Source organism: Carassius auratus, chromosome 2, assembly GCF_003368295.1.
Source record: "Carassius auratus strain Wakin chromosome 2, ASM336829v1, whole genome shotgun sequence".
NCBI lineage: Eukaryota > Metazoa > Chordata > Actinopteri > Cypriniformes > Cyprinidae > Carassius > Carassius auratus.
In genome coordinates, this window is record NC_039244.1 from 17813280 (window position 1) to 17833180 (window position 19901).

The 19901-nt window shown below is 36.4% G+C and overlaps 1 protein-coding gene across 1 annotated transcript; it reads left to right on the forward strand.

The window, feature by feature from the left end:
* The first annotated feature begins 744 nt into the window (after positions 1-744).
* Positions 745-18233, forward strand: LOC113118719 (hippocampus abundant transcript 1 protein-like). The gene is made up of 12 exons (XM_026288115.1): positions 745-942; positions 2990-3085; positions 8448-8510; positions 8671-8798; positions 10930-11044; positions 11289-11507; positions 12770-12883; positions 13808-13879; positions 14052-14164; positions 14718-14815; positions 15950-16116; positions 16203-18233. Exons 1-12 carry the CDS (start codon positions 859-861, stop codon positions 16413-16415), a joined length of 1482 nt encoding a protein of 493 aa, XP_026143900.1. The 5' UTR covers positions 745-858; the 3' UTR covers positions 16416-18233.
* Positions 18234-19901: the final 1668 nt, after the last annotated feature.

Consider the following 19901-nt stretch of genomic DNA (forward strand, 5'->3'; position numbering starts at 1 on the left):
CAAGGTCTTTACAAAAAAAAAAAAAGAGAGGGAGTAATAGACATTTTTATTTATTTATGTATCTGAGCCAGTATTACAGTAAAAAAAGGATCATGGATTCATCTATTTCATTTATTTTATGAAGTATATCAAAAACCAATATAGATGCCTGTTTCCAAAAGTCTTCAGAATTACAAAATAAGTGCGTTTCATTTTCTAAATTACAAAAATAACATTTTGGTGAGACATAAACTTAATGTGTTACAGGGATAGTACCTATGCAAAATCTTAAAATGTATTTCCTTTGCCTTGTTTGGCAGTAAAAATGTATAAGTTGCCGACTATATTTTCTCAGTGAAAGGTATGAAGAATAATTGTTTTTTTGGGTAACAGCTCTAGTAAGTCTTTTTCTAATTTATGAGTTATTTAACTTAATATCCATGCTATTAATACCTCCAATAACAAGTTGGAATTTGTCGGACAGCTGAATTATAACAGGTGTATTTTCACAAGGTAAAGCAATTAAGGGGAATTAAGGGGAATTAAGGGAAAGGGAATTAATTATTACCTTCCCAATTAAGGGGAAGGTAATAAGCACTTTGGTTTCAGAGACTGTTGTTCACACCTCTGGTTCACACCATACAGTCTATGGTTCACACTCACGGACAATATACTCAGCCAATCAAATCTTGAGGAAAACCACACCCGTATAATATTGGCCAACAAGAAGCCTGCATTGAAAGAAATGGGCCGGACTCCCGAGAGCGAGGACTGAGGACAGGAAGTCCCATATTTTAGCGTGGATGCTAACGGTAAACTAATATTTAGCCACACCTCGCAGGTCTATCTCCCATAAACAAGAATGGATATAAGTTAACAATGACTGGAGAGAAAAAGAAGAAAAAGCGGCTAAACCGCAGCATTCTTCTTGCCAAGAAAATCATCATTAAAGATGGAGGCACTGTGAGTAAAATGTTTATTTGTGACAGTTAGCCATATGCTAGTCAGTGCTACCAAGCTAAGTCAGTGTTTTTACAGGATGTGTTGTAACAACAACTCTACATTGAGTGTCATTTCGATTGGCAACCTGTCAGGCACCTTCTTGTGGTTTAATCTGATTCGTGATGTAAACTCTTAATGTATCTCTTTACTTACGAAGTGAAATGAGCCGTAATTTATCAGAGACACTAGTTTCATTAGACAGCCAACAGTGAGAAAAAAAAACAAAAACAAGCCAGCTGTCAAGAAAGTGAGTCAGATCGAGCATGGCTTGCGTTTTGACATCGAGTGAGTTACCTTGTGTACAAACCTGGAAATGAAACCGGAAGCTTGGAATTAAGACAATGTACTAATTTAGTTAAGAAAAAGTTAGTCTCCATGGTGACCATCAATGACAGAAGTGTGTGTCCCATCAGATTAGAAATGAAGATTCGTACATTTTTATGACATCTGTTCTGTCCGACTGTTTATCTGATGTGTTCTCTATAATAAGAAAGTAGTGTTATGGTTTTTTTCATGTTGTTTTGGTTCTATAAAGAAAGAAAGAAAAAAAAAAGTCGATTTGGCATTAAAATGTAGAGACAGCTGTCAAATTTTAATGAATACTTTATGAATCTAGTAGGATTTATGCACATGATACTGTGAAGTCAATGGCATCATTTGTCCTTTAAGGAAACACTCATCAAGACCATTTTCTTTTAAGGTCCATAGACTCAAAGATGTTTGAAAACTATTAATAATTTCATAACTATAATTTAATAAGATATATCACTATTTCAGTTTAAATTTGATTATTCGTACAGCCCGATTTATTTATTTTAATGCTTCTTTCAGTTTAATTAATGATTACCTTTTTATCAACTCATGTCACAAACAAAACCCTGTGTTTGGAAAACCTCAGGTCTAATAGTAAATTAATTTGGTCAGTTTGTAGCAGGCTAAAGTGTATAAAAAAGTGACGTAACATTCAGCCAAGTATGGTGACCCATACTCAGAATTTGTGCTCTGCATTTAACCCATCCGAAGTGCACACACACACACACTGTGAACACCCACCCGGAGCAGTGGGCAGCCATTAATGCTGCGGCGCCCGGGAGCAGTTGGGGGTTCGATGCCTTGCTCAAGGGCACCTAAGTCGTGGTATTGAAGGTGGAGAGAGCACTGTACATGCACTCCCCCCACCCACAATTCCTGCCGGCCCGAGACTCGAACTCACAACCGTTCGATTACGAGTCCGACTCTCTAACCATTAGCCCACGTATGTTTGTCATGAAAGTAAATATTTTTTTCTTTTACCTGTCATCTGTAATTAAAACACACTACAGGTTTTCCCAGAAGTGTAAGATGGTTTTACACTGTACCATAAACAAGTTGTCATCTACATAACAATATTTTGCTCTTCTGAGAGCTTTTACAAATATGTTATAGACAACAAACACAATGAAAGCACATGTATAGACTGACATTGCGTTAACCCTCTGTTAGCCTGCTTAGCTTTTTCAAGCTTTGTTTGCATGGTTTGAAAGCTGCCTGGACACAGGCCCCAGCTTCTAATGAACCATAGCATTGTGTTTAGTCTGCACGCTATTAAACACAGGAGTGTGGGCTTTCTTGTGTACCATTCAACTTCCGTGTGCATATTTTCAGCATGCATATTTTTCAGCATGCATATTTTCTATAAGGGTATTGCAAGACCATTTTGGGCTTTTAGGGGTCGATTTAGGGCGAGACATCCATCTGATATTTGTTTTCTAAAGTAAAACCTTTTGCAGTGCACCAGATCAGACCCTGTTATTGCACACTATGATCTTGTTTATTTAGTGATAATAAATGGTAATAAAGCATCTCTTATGCAAAAAATATTAAATCTGTGATGTGTGTCATGCCTTCTCCCATTTATCTTGTCAAAACGTCCTCCTTATTACTTCCTTTATCTGTGCTGTTCACATTAAATCCTGTACTTTGTGTGTTTGTAGAAACATCATTAGTAAAGTCAATTCTCCTTGTTTAGCCACAGGGGATTGGAGAGCCCAGTGTCTATCATGCGGTGGTGGTTATCTTCCTGGAGTTCTTCGCCTGGGGACTGCTCACCACTCCCATGCTTACGGTAAACCAGATTTGCTTCATCACCTTCATTCACAGTTTCAGATCAGAGCAAATTATGAGCCATGAATGTTTGCATTCATCCTCCCTTCCTCTTGTATCCATAGCAAGGAGTTTTATTTTCCATTGCCCGGATCTGAGGAGCTTTATACAAATTTATGAATAAATGAATCCTGATCAAATGGAGAGGGCAGAATTATGCACTCCGTTTTAGTTGATGAGGGATGCATTGTGCTGGCAGAGTCTAAAAGACCCAGCCATATTAAAACAACATCAAACGGCATCATGCTAATAATGACCATTTTATTCTGGAGGCTAACTGGAGGGTTTATCAGGCCACATGGTTGTAAATGAAACTGAACCTGTGATTTACTTTGTAACATTGTTTTAGTTGTATTTATGCTGGTCAGCATGATACTATTGTTGACTCTGTATCCAGTACAGTCACAGCATGCTGCACAATGTGTTATTTGCGAAACCATTTGCCTCAAAGATATCAGTGGCTTTGAGTGTAACTGTGGTTTCCTTATTATTTACACTGCATGTAAAGTGGAATTGCGGTTTCCTTTTCTTGAATAATGTGTGAATTTAATTGTGTTGGGTTTGACTCCCAGAATAGGTCAGCAACCACTTAGAGTGAAATCTGGGCCAATCAGGCCAAGCTTAGTATATATTAATATATGCATTGAAATATATACTTGATCATATATATATATATATATATATATATATGAGCGTGTATATGTAAAGTTGTTTTTATTTACATTTTTATGAAATAAATCTTATTCTCATCAAGGCTTTATCTTATTTGATCAAAAATACAGTAAAACATTTCGGTGGAAACGCAAAAAAACCTCAATGCTTCTTTTTGTTGACAACAGCAGATTTATAAATGAGTCTCGTTACGAGTACGTTGTAGGTATAGCATTGTCACATGCCTTGTAAAAATTCATAAAAATGTGACTGAGCAAGTGGTGAGTAACACTGTTTCAGCACAGATTTTCCTCGTGCTTTGGACTTTGAACCCTGGTTAACAAGCAGATAGATTTAGATATTTTGTCACTAATTAAATAATAAATTTAAAATGTTCATTCAAAACTATTATGTTTATTATTTGTAATGACCGTTATGTTAAAATTGAAATAGAATGTAATGTATTATAATGTGATAATTAGTGCTGACAATATTAGAAAATAATATAATTTTTTCAGTTTAACAGCGTTAAAAATATTTAAAGCTATTAGCATAGGGGCGGAGCTAGGGTTGGCCACCACACTCTCAACTGCTGCTTCTGTCTCAAGAATTGCATTTATTCAAACGAGCACGGAAAACGTACAGGTGACGTGGGAGCTTCAGTAGAACACCAGTGAACTGCGTTCAGATGAGATGTTTTCAGGTCGTATGTCATTATTTTCCTGCCTGTCAGACGTTATTCACATGCTCTTCAAATGCACACACAAATGTGGTAGCGTACACTGTATTATATTAAAGCGCTATATCATATTAAAGCACAAATGAAGCTACGAGCATGCATTGTCGTATTTATTTTGTCAGTTAAGACATGAAGTTAACAAAAAAGGCCATTAAAGCTTAAATATTAATCTATTTATAATTTAGAATTTAGTGTTTGATAACTTTATTCAATTTATGTATATTTCGTACTTGCTAAAGGACACCGGTAGCTAAATAGAACCTTTATTATAATTGGTTTTATGACAAGATTGTTGTAAGTTCACTTTAAATTGTTTTTTTAAAGTCTTATAATTGTTAAAAATTATAGTTCTCAGTAAGAGCTATTGTAATGTTGGATGGCTATAGTCAATAGTTAAATATTAGGAAATTCTGTTCTATATTCTCTATATCCTATACAAACCACTAGTATTAGTATCAGTGATACTCACCTTCAGACATAAAAAAGATGCCACTAAACAAATATTAAAAAATATACTGTTTTATGTTAGGTGGGATTCATTTCATAAATGTTTCATAATTATTATTATTATTTTTTTGTTATTGATTGGCAGCACTAGTAAAAATTTATTTTTTGAAAAAATGTCATTTATTGTCTTCATTTCCCAGTGTGGGAGGAGTATTTGAATTGAGACGGTGTATTTGAGCCAGAGAGTTGCCTCAGTGCACTTTTTTTCTGGCTTTTATTTGTTTAGTAGCCTCTGATACTGAAGCACTAATGAGCCTAACAAACCCTTCCAGCTGAATGCCACACACTGACAAGTCTTATGTCTCGGCGAGATGCACAGTTTTGCTCTTTCAGCCAGTACAGTCAGGTTCTGCTTCGGTGTGTCCTTAAATCTGAGTGCCATATCAAATTAACACAGCAGGTGAAATGTGTGTTCACATGCTTTGTTTTCATCTCCCAGCAGAGCAATGGAACAGCCTGTTCACAACATTTATTCTGGCATTATATTGGGGAAAAGTAGCATATTACATTTCAGTACAATTCAGATTGACCTATTATTTCTTAAATGAGGAAAAAAAAACAGTTGAAATAAGTGAAAGTGAAGAAACAAATCCCATTTTTCTTGGATTGGTGCATTATTGGCTTGTTAGACTGTTTACATTTCCATGATGTTATTAGTGACTGAAGTAGTAGTAGTAGTATCAGGTTTTGTTTTCACTCATTGTATGAATCTGATCTATGTACAAATCCTGTTTGGAGGACAATGCGTACAGATTATTTACAGCAGAACAGACCAACAATGTTGAATTATCAATAACCAGTTAGTTTCTTCTATGATTAAGTCCGTTCTAGCTGTGCAGTTATAGAAAATAACTAAAAAACTAATATGCCGTATGACTTTTTAACATTTTTTTTTACATTTTTTATTAGCCCTTCAGAATCAAGAATAAATGTTCCCTCTTAGACTTTTGGACCTCTTGGAAATGAAGACTGTCTTTGAATTTGTATACAGGTCAATTGATTTGTTTCCCAGTCATAAAAGAACAGATCTCTTTTGTACACTTATGTACATATGTAAAACATTGACACTGTTGTACACAGGGAGTTTAATGATTAATCAAACTGTGGGAATCATTGCTGCAGTTAGAGGCTTGCACCTATCATCATCGGCAATGATGGTACTTGTGCTCAGCCTCAAATAGAAAGCTGTTCACCTATCAAAATGCAAAAGTAACATTTCTGTTTTAGTACAGCCTTGCCTTGTACTTTATTATGGGTTTGTCATTTCATTGCACAGTCAAAACAACATGTTTTGTACTTGAGGTGGTTATTTTGTAACCTTCAGAAAGAAAAGCAGCAATGACACACAATTTATCTGGAAAAACAAATGATCTGTTGGAACATGTAGCAAACTTGGTTTGTGGACTATTTTTATATGAAAATGACATTACAGATTACACACATATTTCCACCCTTCTTATAATAATAATCCTTAGAAAAGTAATAAAGCCTTGTGACCCTAGTGGCTTGGGCCCTAAATAATAAACTGAGCAATTTCAATAGTGTCCTCGCACCATTGGAGCTTGATTGCTAATAAATAAATACATTTCTTTCTCTACTTTGTCTGTTTGTTCTGAAAATGCTTAAATGTTATATAATGTCAGATGGCTGAAAATTTACAACATCCATTTCCACATTAAAAATGATTATTAGGGCCCGAGCATGCTAGAAATATTCTAAAACATGTTAGCAACAATTAGTGTTAAAGCATGCTATTAATGCAATGAAACAGGAAGTTGCTGTAACTCAATATCCATGTTTGAACCAGTTGCATGCATGCAAAGTCCCAATACCTACAAAAAAATCTCTTGTAGCAATTCTCTTTAATTCTCTTGAATTTCCTGTACGATTTTTGTGCAGTTTTTGACATTTTCAGGCCTTATGCTTTAACAAACTCCTCCTACAGTTTTAATAGGATCATCTTTAAATTTGTTGAGTGTAATCATAAGTCCTTAGCAATGTTAAATCGGATAGATCCTTCGTCAAAGGACGTGTCTGTGGCAGCCTGACAAATTTCTATGTTTTGCCATGAAACAGGAAGTTGCTATAAGGCATACACTGTTTTTGTATTACTTTTAAGTAAACTTGGCTATTGTTGCCTAGTATAATAAAAATGTTTAATGCATTAAGGGAAAGTTCATCCAAAAATGAAAATTATGTCATGAATGACTCACCCTCATGTCGTTCTAAACCCGTAAGACCTCCGTTCATCTTCTGAACACATTTTAAGGTATTTTAGATTTAGTCCAAGAGCTTTCTGTCCCTCCATTGAAAACGTATGTACGGTATACTGTCCATGTCCAGAAAGGTAATAAAAACATATTCAAAGCCAGTGAACGAGTCAATCTTTCGTTCATTATCTGGCTCGGCTCGGTTTTCATCTTCATCTCTCTCTTCACAGCAGTTCAGTCAATGTACTGTTGAATTGAATTACTCCGGGATATTGGTTTGTTTGATTTCAGAGGGAGTGGCAGCCACATTAAAAAAAGTTAACAGCTTAAGTCATTTGTGGATTAATGCGTATTGGAGACGCGAACCGTTTAAAACGATTCAGTTCGATTTGGTGAACTGGTTCAAAAAGATCCGGTTACATCGAGTGATTCTTTCGTGAATCGGATATGACAAACTGCAGTGTTTTGAACTCTCTCTCACAACAGACACAGAAGAGAAGACAATGCTGAATAAAGTCAGAGTTTTTGCTATTTTTGGACCAAAATGTATTTTCAATGTTTCAAAATATTCTAACTGACCCTCTGATGTCACATGGACTACTTTGAAGATGTTTTTATTACCTTTTTGGACATGGAAAGTATACTGTACACACAGCTTCAATGGAGGGACTGAGGGCTCGGACTAAATCTAAAATATCTTAAACTGTGTTCCCAAGATGAACAGAGGACTCACGGGTTTGGAACAACATGAGGGTGAGTTATTATTGACTTAATTTTCATTTTTTCTGTGAACTAACCCTTTAAGTAAAGTAAAATATTAGGTACGTTTTCAACAGTTGTATACTACATAAACGCATAGATATTTTGACGTTATCATGCTTCACGCACCAATATGACAATATATAATAATAATAAACAGTCCATTTAAAAAAAAATCATTTTCAATTAGAAGTTTAAATAAGAGTCTATTAAAGCATCTCTGCCTCTCATACTCATAAGACAGGGAGGAATCTTGAATTTAGTCTAAAAGTGCATTAAATTCATGCGAATATATTTGATGCATCACCCAGTCCTTGTTAGCCAGTAGCAGTGCTTTTTTTTTAATAAGTTTTGTCAGAGTAAAGCTAGTAAATAATTACTAGCTTATGGTTATTTTGTAGCCAACAGATTATCTGTTTACAGCTTACATTTATGGTCAATCTGTGTTTTTGTTTCAGGTGTTACATCAGACATTCCCCAAGCACACATTCCTGATGAATGGTCTTATTCATGGTGTCAAGGTAGGACATTGACTCCAGCCATTCACTTTTACTCATGCTTTTTCCTCTTCTCCCTTTCTGATGTGAGAAGAGATAAGAATTGTGATTGAAGCTCACTACTCTTATGGTTGGCATGTTTATTCATGATAAGCCCTGGTCATGCACCTTTGTATTCACTCAGGGCCTGCTGTCTTTTCTGAGTGCTCCATTAATCGGTGCTTTGTCAGACGTGTGGGGCCGGAAGTCCTTCCTGCTGCTCACTGTGTTCTTCACCTGTGCTCCCATCCCTCTCATGAAGATCAGCCCATGGTACGTCTCTTACATGAAGACAAATGCAGACGGACAAAGGCTCAAAGCTCACCCAACGCAGACTTCACATTGGCCATGCATAAATAAATAAAAATCCTCAAACAATAAATAAAGTCAATTTTTGTTAGCAAAAACTAAAACCATAACATTATAAGTGATGTCCGGATTTTAAATGACAACATGACTGACATGTTTTTAGTTATCTAATAATTACGAATTTTAATAATTTGAAAGTTCAAAACAGTAATCTCACATTTCAGCCGTTAAAGGGTACATAACATACACAGTTTCCCCTAATCTCATGTTAATCTTGAGTACCTATAGACTAGTACTGCATCCTTCATACCTCCAAAAAGTCTTTAGTTTTATCATATTTATAAAAGGAAAAATACAGCTTTCCTATTCTTTCCAGAAAAAGCCAAGCTCCTGGAGGCGTGCCGTGGGCGGAGTTATAATACTGATGTTTCGTGTTGTTTCCATTAAAATATATTCTCCTATGTGCTGATTTACAACAAAATACATAAATCTGATGCATTTTTACTTACATGAATGGGGTCTTTTATCACAGGGACGGCTCCATGTGTTTTAATAGCAAACGATGTGCAAATCCAGCATCGACTTGGGCCTTGTTTATAAATCATTCGTCACTCAAATGACCAGAACACACAAACGCACTTGATACACTCCGTTGCTGCCCCGGTAAAACAAACTGCATCCACTGTTCATGTAAAGCTGGGTTCTTGGGGATGCTGAACACTGTAAATTTTCCCTCACATCCAAAAATGCACTTATTTGGAGGCATTCTCAAACAAATCATGTGCAGTGCTGCCGACGATTTAGAAGCGTGTAAATGTGCGCGGTCTCACTCTCCGCTGGTCAATGTGTGTACGCGGGCACGCTTTTCCGGGAGAAACGCTCATATAAGGAATTCCGCTCTCGTCTACATCATTAGATCCACGATAAAAAAAAACAGCCGAAACTTGTACCAACCCAGAAGTAAGATTTTCAGCACAGAAATTCTCAGTCATTCTTCTAAATTATTTTGTAAAACTTTGACCATGTTTAGCAGGAAAATCAATCTCTTTAACTCTGTGAACACCTCTGAATACATGAAACACCATTGTACCCCCCTTTAAGGAAAGAGAAGGGTTCAATCAAAATGATAAATGATTAATAAATCATAATTTCCTTAGCACTCTTTTAAAACCTGCCAGCTTTCCACCATGTTTTGACACACAACTAAACTACTCTGTGTGACTGTTACTTAATACTGTGCTTTATGCTGGACAGTATTTATTTATCCATAGTTGTTCAAAATCTGGTAATCAAATACAGTTTTAATGATAATTAAAATATGAAACTGTAATGCTAACCGTGCAGAATTTTATAATGATTTATCGTAAAAACGGGACTTGTTCCATCCTTAGTTACAAATGCTTGTTTTCTTGACTCCTATTTAATATGTAGCAGCTCTATAAGGAACATAGCAGCGATACTTCTGCAGAGATTGGTATTAGTTTAAAAATTAAATTTCACAAAAATTATCAAGAAATGTTGAATATTTGAATTAAAAAATTAAGCGGGAAAAAAAAACATTATTCTGAATAAGAAAATTTAAGGCTGTTTTACAGTAAAATTTTAACACCCATTTAAAAAATACATTAAAATGTTATTCTCAATGTTATGTGAATTTTTTTTTAAAACATTGTTTTACATATTTATATTATATATTCTTTATTATGTTGGTAAAATGTTAAAATAATTGTGAGTATACATAAAGATTTAATAAATTCAAGTTTTGCTGATATTTTTTGCTGATATGGATTTTTATCATTATGGGGGGGGTTGTGTACACACTTTTCAGTTTAAACAACTTGTTAAAGTGCATGTAGCATTTTATGACCCCTTTAACCCTACAGTGACATGGTCATTGTGTTTGTTTGTTTATTTATACACTATGACTTGATTTCCATTTAATATGATTATCTTAATATTATTATCTTTATTTTAAGCTATTTTGGAAAACAATTGTGAAAATTGTAAATTTCATGGCATCTTTTTTAAGTTCATATATTATTATCATCATTATTATTCGTAAGCATTTCATGTAAGCATTTTTCTCTGTCTATAGGTGGTACTTTGCAGTGATCTCCATGTCCGGTGTGTTTGCGGTCACTTTCTCTGTTATCTTTGCATATGTGGCCGATATCACGCAGGAGCATGAAAGGATCACAGCCTATGGCTTGGTGAGAAGTGGACAATCATTCATGACTTCCTTTAGATGTGCTGTAACCATTTCACTGCAACTATATGTGCAGTATTTTTTTTTTAGCTCTTAGGCATATATTGGTTTCCTGTTGTTTTGAAAGCTGTCTGTGGTTTCCTTTTTTGCCCCGCTGATAAGAAATTAATGTGTTAACTGCATTGACGAACATTTCCCTTGCGGTCAGCGCAGCTGATTTATCTCAAGATTTCTTGCCTCATCCACAGGTATCAGCCACTTTTGCAGCCAGTCTGGTGACGAGCCCGGCGATCGGTGCATACCTGTCAGTGACATATGGAGATACTCTGGTGGTGATCCTTGCCACGGCCATTGCCCTGCTAGACATCTGTTTTATCCTGGTAGCGGTTCCTGAGTCCTTGCCTGAGAAGATGAGACCAGCTTCATGGGGAGCACCAATCTCATGGGAGCAGGCAGACCCCTTTGCAGTGAGTCACTGATGTCTAGGTTTGCCAACGGCCAAAACCATGGGCTTTATGTGTTCCATAAATGACCTCCGGTGTCCCGTTTCTTGACTGATACAACAGCATCATTACTGATCTCTTGAGATCACCGACACTGTCATCATCCAGTCACAGCCACCCTCACGCAGTATACGTTAACCAAATCCGAAATCGTCAACATAACTGTTCAAGGAAGGCTGCGCTATCGAATCCTCTGCCAGCTGGTCGCGGCAAGCGGTCGCTCATGTCAACAGCAGTTCCATCCGTATTTTGAATTCAGTCAATCTGTTTTGGCAAATGCATACAACGTGATTATTTTCCAGCCGCACAAGAAAACATGTAAAGTAGGGCAGGGCGATATATCTAACGATATGATCATGCGCATCTAGTCAGTAAATCTGGTTCTGTGATTACAGCTAAATCGCCATCACCTGCTTTTGAATGGAGCAGTATTTAATAGACAGAGCCGCAGATCGCTGACAAGCTACGCAATATCGCGTTCATTATCGAAGGCGATTCATCTGGGATAATGAGTGCGATATTCCGTAGCTTGTCAGCGATCTACGGCTCTGTCTATTAAATGCCACACCAGTTATAAGCAGGTGGCGATTTTAGCGGTAATCACGTAAGTAGCTTTACTGATTTGATGCGCATGATCATATCATTAGATATATCGCCCAGCTCTAATGTAAAGTGCATGAGACGTGATCAGTAAGAGAAGTTGTCTTTCACTAGGCCGATGTAATGTAAAATAGAGAAAACATTTTACATTTTAGTAACTAATAGTTTATTCTTAACCTTGGACCTTATTCTTGAAACACAATGACTGATAAAAACAGCACCAAAAACAGTTGTAATGTCAATATTCAGTCGACAGCTATGAATTAATTAATAATTTATATATTACTGGAAATAAATGCTTAGTTAATAAACATTAAAGAGACTTTTGATGGATAAAACTTATTGATGATCATTATTTGATTATTAATATTTTAATAAAGTATTTTATATATTCCCATTTAAACATTTTTTGAAAATGCTGTTTTGCAGGTTACCACTCAGGTTGCCTTGTTGCCTCAAATCACTGCCCTTGTCAATACCATTTTGACAAAAAACAAAACTACAACAACCTCTGAGCTGCTGTACAACAGCAGGCATTTAAAGAAGAATGACAAAGATGTCATCTGTCACTTATTAAATGAATCACTCACACATTTTCATTCCTTCTCTGTGACTCTTGTTGACAGTCCTTGCGAAAGGTGGGCCAGGACTCCACGGTTCTCCTGATCTGCATCACAGTCTTCCTGTCTTACCTGCCTGAGGCTGGACAATATTCCAGTTTCTTCCTGTATCTCAGACAGGTACAGTTCACACACCTTTTGTATCAATGCCACAGACACCGATCTGGAACTCTTTCTTATGTGCTGACATGGCGGATCTCTGAGGCATGAAACATAGTGATGTTTATGCAAACACTCAAACCTTGTTGTGGCTTAAGCAAATACCCAAAAATGAGTCATGAGTCACACTTCACATAGCCTCCCTCACCCTCCAGGTAAATAGTTACAAATGGCTGTTCTAACTGCTTGAGATGGTCATGTGATTTTAACTCAATCATCTTCCACTGTTGTTAAAGTGCATCTGCTTTGCTCAAGGCCATTTGCTCATATTTCAGAGCAGAGCATAGTGTGGTTTTATGAGATGCATGCATGCAATACCACAGGCCTGATATACCTGCATCTGATAACTGCAGTTCTTAGAAACATCATATAACACTCTTTCTTCTTCCGACTGACAGTTACTGGAAATGAAGATGATCTAAATGAGGAAACTGCATGCATGCCATTGATGTTGATGGTTTTTTATATTAATAAATCAAAGGTTTAAAAAAGGTTTATTTCACACCAGTACTGTTATCAGAAACTAAAAAACCATAATACATATTATGCAATTATACATAAAACTTTAAATTACTTTTAAATTGTAAAATTATTAACTAAAAGCTGAGACAGAAATAAGATATATGTGTGTGTGTGTGTGTGTGTGTTTTAATTATAACAATGACAAAAGCGTATAAAATAACTAGTAAAATTTAAATGTTTCAAAATGGGAATAAAGAGCTATATTAGTTAAGAAATAATGTTAAAATAACACCATTACTGACACAATCAGATTTACTGGATTGTTGCACCCTAACTAAAATTCTCTTATTGAATGATTCCAACCTAAATCATAATTCTTAACTGTAAATTTTCAACTAAACAACTTTTGACTTCAATTCCCAGGTCATTGGATTTACATCAGAAACAGTCGCTGCCTTCATTGCGGTTGTGGGAATCCTGTCCATCTTGGCTCAGGTTGGTTTCCAGGCTTTTTTCCATCCTTTCCATTGTGAGTTTGTTCTGTCTCCAAGCAGCACAGCGTGTGTTCTTCCACACTAATCTGCTCACTGTGCGAATGCGTCAGGCGTTAGCTTGTAATTAGAAGCCAGTGAAGATTTGAAGAGTAATGGTTCATCTCTTTGTGCAGACGGTTGTCCTGGGAATCCTGATGCGTTCCATAGGGAATAAGAACACTATCTTGTTAGGCCTTGGCTTTCAGATCCTGCAGCTGGCCTGGTACGGCTTTGGCTCCCAGCCCTGGTGAGTTGATTATCTAGAAACCTACTAGAGGACATCTAATTCTTCAATCGACATGGTACAGTTCAGTTTGTTATAAGATTTGTATTTGGAATCAGTATTTATTATTGTGATGTTTCATAAGCTTTATTTAAAGCACTTGAACAAAACATAAAAAAAGAAATAAGACAAGATAATAAGATGTTATGTTCTGCTTATGTGACTCATTTATCATGCCATTACATTCATCATTAATATTTACATTTATGCATTTGGCAAACGGAGCAACTTGCATTGCATTCACAGTATTCGTTTATTTTTTTATTAGTTCTTGCTTTCCCTGGATGAACCCCCTTGGCATTGCAAGCACCATGCTTTACTCTTTGAACACTAGGAAAGCTATAATCATGTTCTCTATCTCTTGGCTGGAACTCAAATAGACAAGTAAACATGACCTCAGCAGTGTGTGTTTTGGATTGGTTCATGTTCCTGAAACCAGTTACACATGCACGTAAACAAGAGTCTGTGTGTGTATGTGTGTGTGTAAGAGAGTCTAATGGTTGATTCGTCTCTTAAGGATGATGTGGGCTGCTGGAGCCGTTGCTGCCATGTCTAGCATCACCTTCCCAGCAATCAGTGCCATAGTGTCCCGCAACGCAGACCCCGACCAACAAGGTGAGAGACATGCAGCAACACCACAGTAACATCGGTAAAAAGTGTCCAGTCTTAAAATATTCATATACAAAATCATCTGGCTGGCACATTTAGCCACAGAATAATACAAGTCACCTTTTATTTTCATTGCATGGCTCTCTGAATTATATAATTCTGAGGGGTCATTAGCTGAAATCCATGGACAAAAACGAAGCTTAGTTAGTTTCATGTTTTTTGTGTAACTATTCAATCTCGTCTCATGCAATAAAATAATTTAAACTCCTTTATTTTATGTGCATGTGTGTATTTGGTGGCCATGGAATAAAACGGATAATATACTGTCTGCCAGTGTAGAGCAAACCTGTTCTGTTTACTTTTAACTCCTTAATGACTGGCTGACTGACCTTATAAAATTTGTTGAATTATTTTTTTATTGTGCACAGAATTTTGGGGCGATACCGAGCTGATTAATTGTTTTAATGATATTAAAATGGTAAATTATATGTTATATTATATGATAGTAAATTATATTATAATTTTGTGTAAACGTAGAGTTATGCACTAAAAACTAAAATAAGTTCAATTAAATACACTACAGTTTGAAACCTTTTTATGAAAGAAGGCAACATTTATTGTCCTCAAAAATACAAATTGTGAAAATGTTACAATTCAAAACAAAAGTTTACTATTTTAAACATAGAATAGCAGCTGTTACTCCAGTCTTCAGTATTACATAATCCTTCAGAAATCATTCTAATATACTCATGTGGTGCTCAGGAAACTATTATTATTATTATTATTATTATTATTATTATTATTATTATTATTATTATTATCAGGGTTGAGAACAGTTGTGCTACTTAATATTTTTGTGAACACAATAATATTTTTTCAGGATTAGAACAGCATTAATTTAGATTAATTAGAAAAAAAAATTGTTTTGTCTTTTTACTGTTACTTTAACCATTAAGTAATTCATGTCTCCTTGCTGAATAAAAGTATTAATTACTTTTAAATAAAATTGTGCTACATTTTGAATGGTAGTGTATTATTGCATTATAATGTATATTTAAGTGACCTGTTGACCTTTTTTTTTTTTTTAAGAAATGATTGTAAAAATGCACTCTAATTCCGTTTGTCCTGTTTCTCTGTCAGGTGTGGTGCAGGGAATGATCACAGGGATCCGAGGACTGTGTAACGGTCTGGGTCCAGCCCTCTACGGCTTCGTCTTCTACCTGTTTCACGTGGAGCTCAGTGAAATGGACCCCGCAGAGAGCCCAGAGAAGGGTGCCAAACCCAACATGGCCAACCCTACAGATGAGGTGAGTGTTAATAGGCAGTAAGAAATCTCTCTGTATTACAAAACATGTATCCACCCACAAATCTCTCTGCATCTGTGCCTCTTCAGAGTGCCATCATCCCCGGCCCTCCCTTCCTGTTCGGAGCATGCTCAGTGTTGCTGTCCCTGCTGGTTGCACTCTTCATCCCAGAGCACAATGCCCTCAACCTGCGGCCCGGCAGCTATAAGAAGCACGACAACGGCGCACAAAGCCACTTACATAGTTCACAAGGTGGACCCTGTGAGGGCAAGGAGCCTCTGCTAGAGGACAGCAGTGTATAACCCCACTGACAAGGAGGGTGGGCACCGGACCCTAAACCTCCTCCCAATCACCACTCTTACCTTTCCAAACGCACACGAGCAGTGCACCTTTTACACAAGATGACATCAGCGTCCTCTCTTGTTTCCCTCTCAGAACGAGCTGTGGGAACTGGTGCAGATGTTACAAGTGTGGACCTGGGCCAACCGGGAGCTGACCTTGGCCTTGAGGAACAGGAAGTGGAGCTTGAGACATTTAGCCTTGCACAAGTGTAGGGAAATGCGAGCAGACCCAGATTTGTGCTGATGCAGTCTTTTACTGCTACGTAGATAATTTCAGAATTTCAACATCAATTATAGAAATGTTCCTTGTCCAAAGACCTTGTAACTGTAGCAATAGCGAACGTGTCTCTCGTGACGTTACAGGCTAACTTTTGATGTGCTGCTTTCTACTGGTTCTTCTTGGTTTTGTACTACAGATAGAAAAGAGCTTCTGAGGAAGAGCATCTTGTCTTTGAATCCTAGAGGAAACGCCACCAAGAAATGTAAGAAAGAAGGTTAATCGGCATCGGTATCATGACCCTTCAACCTACATTTGTTGTTCTACATCAGATGAAATGGTTTGTACTTCCTCTCCTTTGCTCTTATGATTATAAGAGGTCTGTCATAATTCATGCAGGGGGAATAAAAGTTGCCTTTAAGTGACTTTCAATCACAATTACCAAACCTAGATGAAGACTACGGTCTGCTCATATTTCATTCTCATTTATCGTCCGCCTCGCCGCCAAAACTCCCTGTGGACGTCAACACTGCCATGTTACAGCAGGCTAGCAGGGATACAAGCTTACTGACCGCAAGCCTAGTTTTCATATTACCGCAAACACTGATGTGGGTGGAATAGCTTACACGTTATTAAATGAGCGTCGCTAGATCCAGTGGATTAATATCACACATGCTGCTACTGTAGGATGTACAAGGTTACAACGTTCTGTGGTATTGTGCTAGACTCTAAACGTGGTATTTCTTTTAGAGCTGAGCTTTCTTGGCGTGTCGTAATTTTAGACCCCAAATTTTGTGGCCGATTTATATTTGCAGTGTATTTTCTTTCTGGTAAGACAGACTTTGAATACTTTTATCCGATCTCAACATGAACATTGATTTTCCAGAGAAGCCTCAAGTGCATTCAGAATATTTATTTTTATTTTATTTTTTTACCAGTCTCTAGGTTTTGTTTATTTGGTTTTAGGTGCCATTCCTATGACTTTATTTCTGTCAAATCCACAAGATGTTCCACAGGCTTAGTCATTGTAACTTGTTTTTAGCTCACATTTGGACCTTTTATGTTCTCTTACAGCATTGAAAACCATTAACATCTACTGAAAAGGTTTTTCCCTTATTTTGCATTTATCTGTATGACCAAACTTGAATGGAATTCTGTATCATAGATCCTAGCAAGGAACAGAGGCAATGGTTATCATCCTGTTTTGTACATGCATAATTACTTCTCTCCAGCCACTAGCCACTAACTTGCAAAGAAATCTGGTGTTTGCCTCAGAAAAAGCCAATTAATTTGTGCCTAAAATGTGCTCAAAAAGAAAAGAAACCTTATATGTGAATGACCTGGCTGTAAATATTAGGAACTAATGAGAAACTATTTATTAAAAGTTTATTGATATTGAGATCTTTTTTATTATTATTGTGATATAATAATGGTTTGTTGTGGATGTTTTGTTTTTAAGGCCAAATTAAATTAAAAAGAAAAAAGATTATTAAAGTCTCTCTCAGTACAAGCTATGTTCAGGGTTTAACAAAATGTTGACTTATTCAAAGCAGGGAAGGAGAGAAAAAATCCATATCTGTACTGCTTTGATAAAGACAATTCAATGTAAGTCCACCAGAGGGCAGCAGTGGACCGCATTCTAGCCAACATTCACAACGAATTTGTTAAATGTTGCCGAATTAAAACACTTTTTCTTCCAGAAGCACCAAGAAACAAATTTAGCTATTTTTAAAATTTGATGTGACTACTTTTTGCAACTTTTGATAAGTGCCTCAAACAATAAAAAAGGCACATATTTTCCATCTAAATTTCACAAAAAGAAGAAACCAAAGTTGCCTAGCAGTACACACATCACATGAATTAAGTTACAGCTATTTACAATTGTTCCATTTGATAATGATAATCATTTGATAATTGTTCATTTATTATACACCTTGTCAGTTGCTTGTACCTGCGATTGTTGATCAGTTAGTACACTAAGAAAAATATCTTGGAAAATTTACTAGTAATTACCTGTGAATTAACATCGTAGACTGTGTCCTATTGTTACAGACTTTATTCTTACAGACAGTGCAGTATTTAAGCAGTGTATTAACAACTAATACACTGCTTACAACTAGAATTGTTCAGAATGTATAGTTTTACTAGCTAATAACACTTAAATCTTAATCGTTTAAAAACGTGTTCGTGTTTAAATGCTGTTTAAAAAGTCATTTCTAATATTATATCATTGATTTATATTATTTTACAAACAAATCTAAATGAACATATACAAAAAATATTATTTTTTTTTGGATGAGATTTGACGTAGTGACAATTTTGCATCGTGGTTACGTGGTTAATGACATCATCGCACAATGACGTCACATCATCATCACTTTTAGAAACTAGATTTAGAAAATATATGGGGTTCGATCACTGATCTATAATATAGAACATATATATAGATCAGTGGGTTAGATATTTCTGTCAAAATTCTGCGCAAAATCGCACTTGCACAAAAAGTTTTGTGGAGTTTTGTGGATAAAGTATTCGTCTAGCAAAGAAAAAAAGTATTTTGAGCGCACTTAAACCAATATTGCATTTACAATAAGTTTTTGGATGTGTGCAGACCTTCTCTTTTGTGCGTGCAACATATCACTAGCTTGCTCCCCTGATGTGCTCTCTGATGGCTGGCTTGCTCCACACAACCCACCATTACATTATGCCATAATTTTAGCCAATCAGACGACGAGGCTGTTAAATTCTGATTGGCTGCCTTGACAACCAATCACAACATTCCTTGCATTACTGATGATAACGGAAAAGGGAAAATACAGTCCATGCATAATAACTATTGTTATAATATAATTGTTGATTAAACAGCCTAAACACACGTCTTTGAAACAGGGGAGGGGGAGAGGGGGGTCGAGGTAATCCAGCGCAGGCAAGCAGCCATCCGGTCCATCAGCCCTACGGTGCTGGTCACAGATCTGCTTGTCAGACAGCAGGTACAAAGCCATTGCATTAGTTTGAATATTTCTCAATGGCATTAAAGGGATATTTCACCAAAAAATGGCAATTCTGTCATCACTTAATCACCCTCCTGTCGTTTCAATCCGGCATGAGTTGCTTTCTTATGTTGAACATAAAAGAAGATAATTTAAATCTAGCTTGTAATCAAACAATTGGTGGTTCCCATTGACTTTCAGTAGGAAAAAAAATACTATGGAAGTCAATGGGAACCACCA

Excerpts from the sequence above, each read along its gene's own strand:
- LOC113118719 (XM_026288115.1), top strand. The coding sequence starts at position 859 with ATGACTGGAGAGAAAAAGAAGAAAAAGCGGCTAAACCGCAGCATTCTT. Across the intron at positions 8,511-8,670 it reads GTCTTATTCATGGTGTCAAG|GGCCTGCTGTCTTTTCTGAG; the intron begins GTAGGACATTGA and ends GTATTCACTCAG. Across the intron at positions 11,045-11,288 it reads GGATCACAGCCTATGGCTTG|GTATCAGCCACTTTTGCAGC; the intron begins GTGAGAAGTGGA and ends CCTCATCCACAG.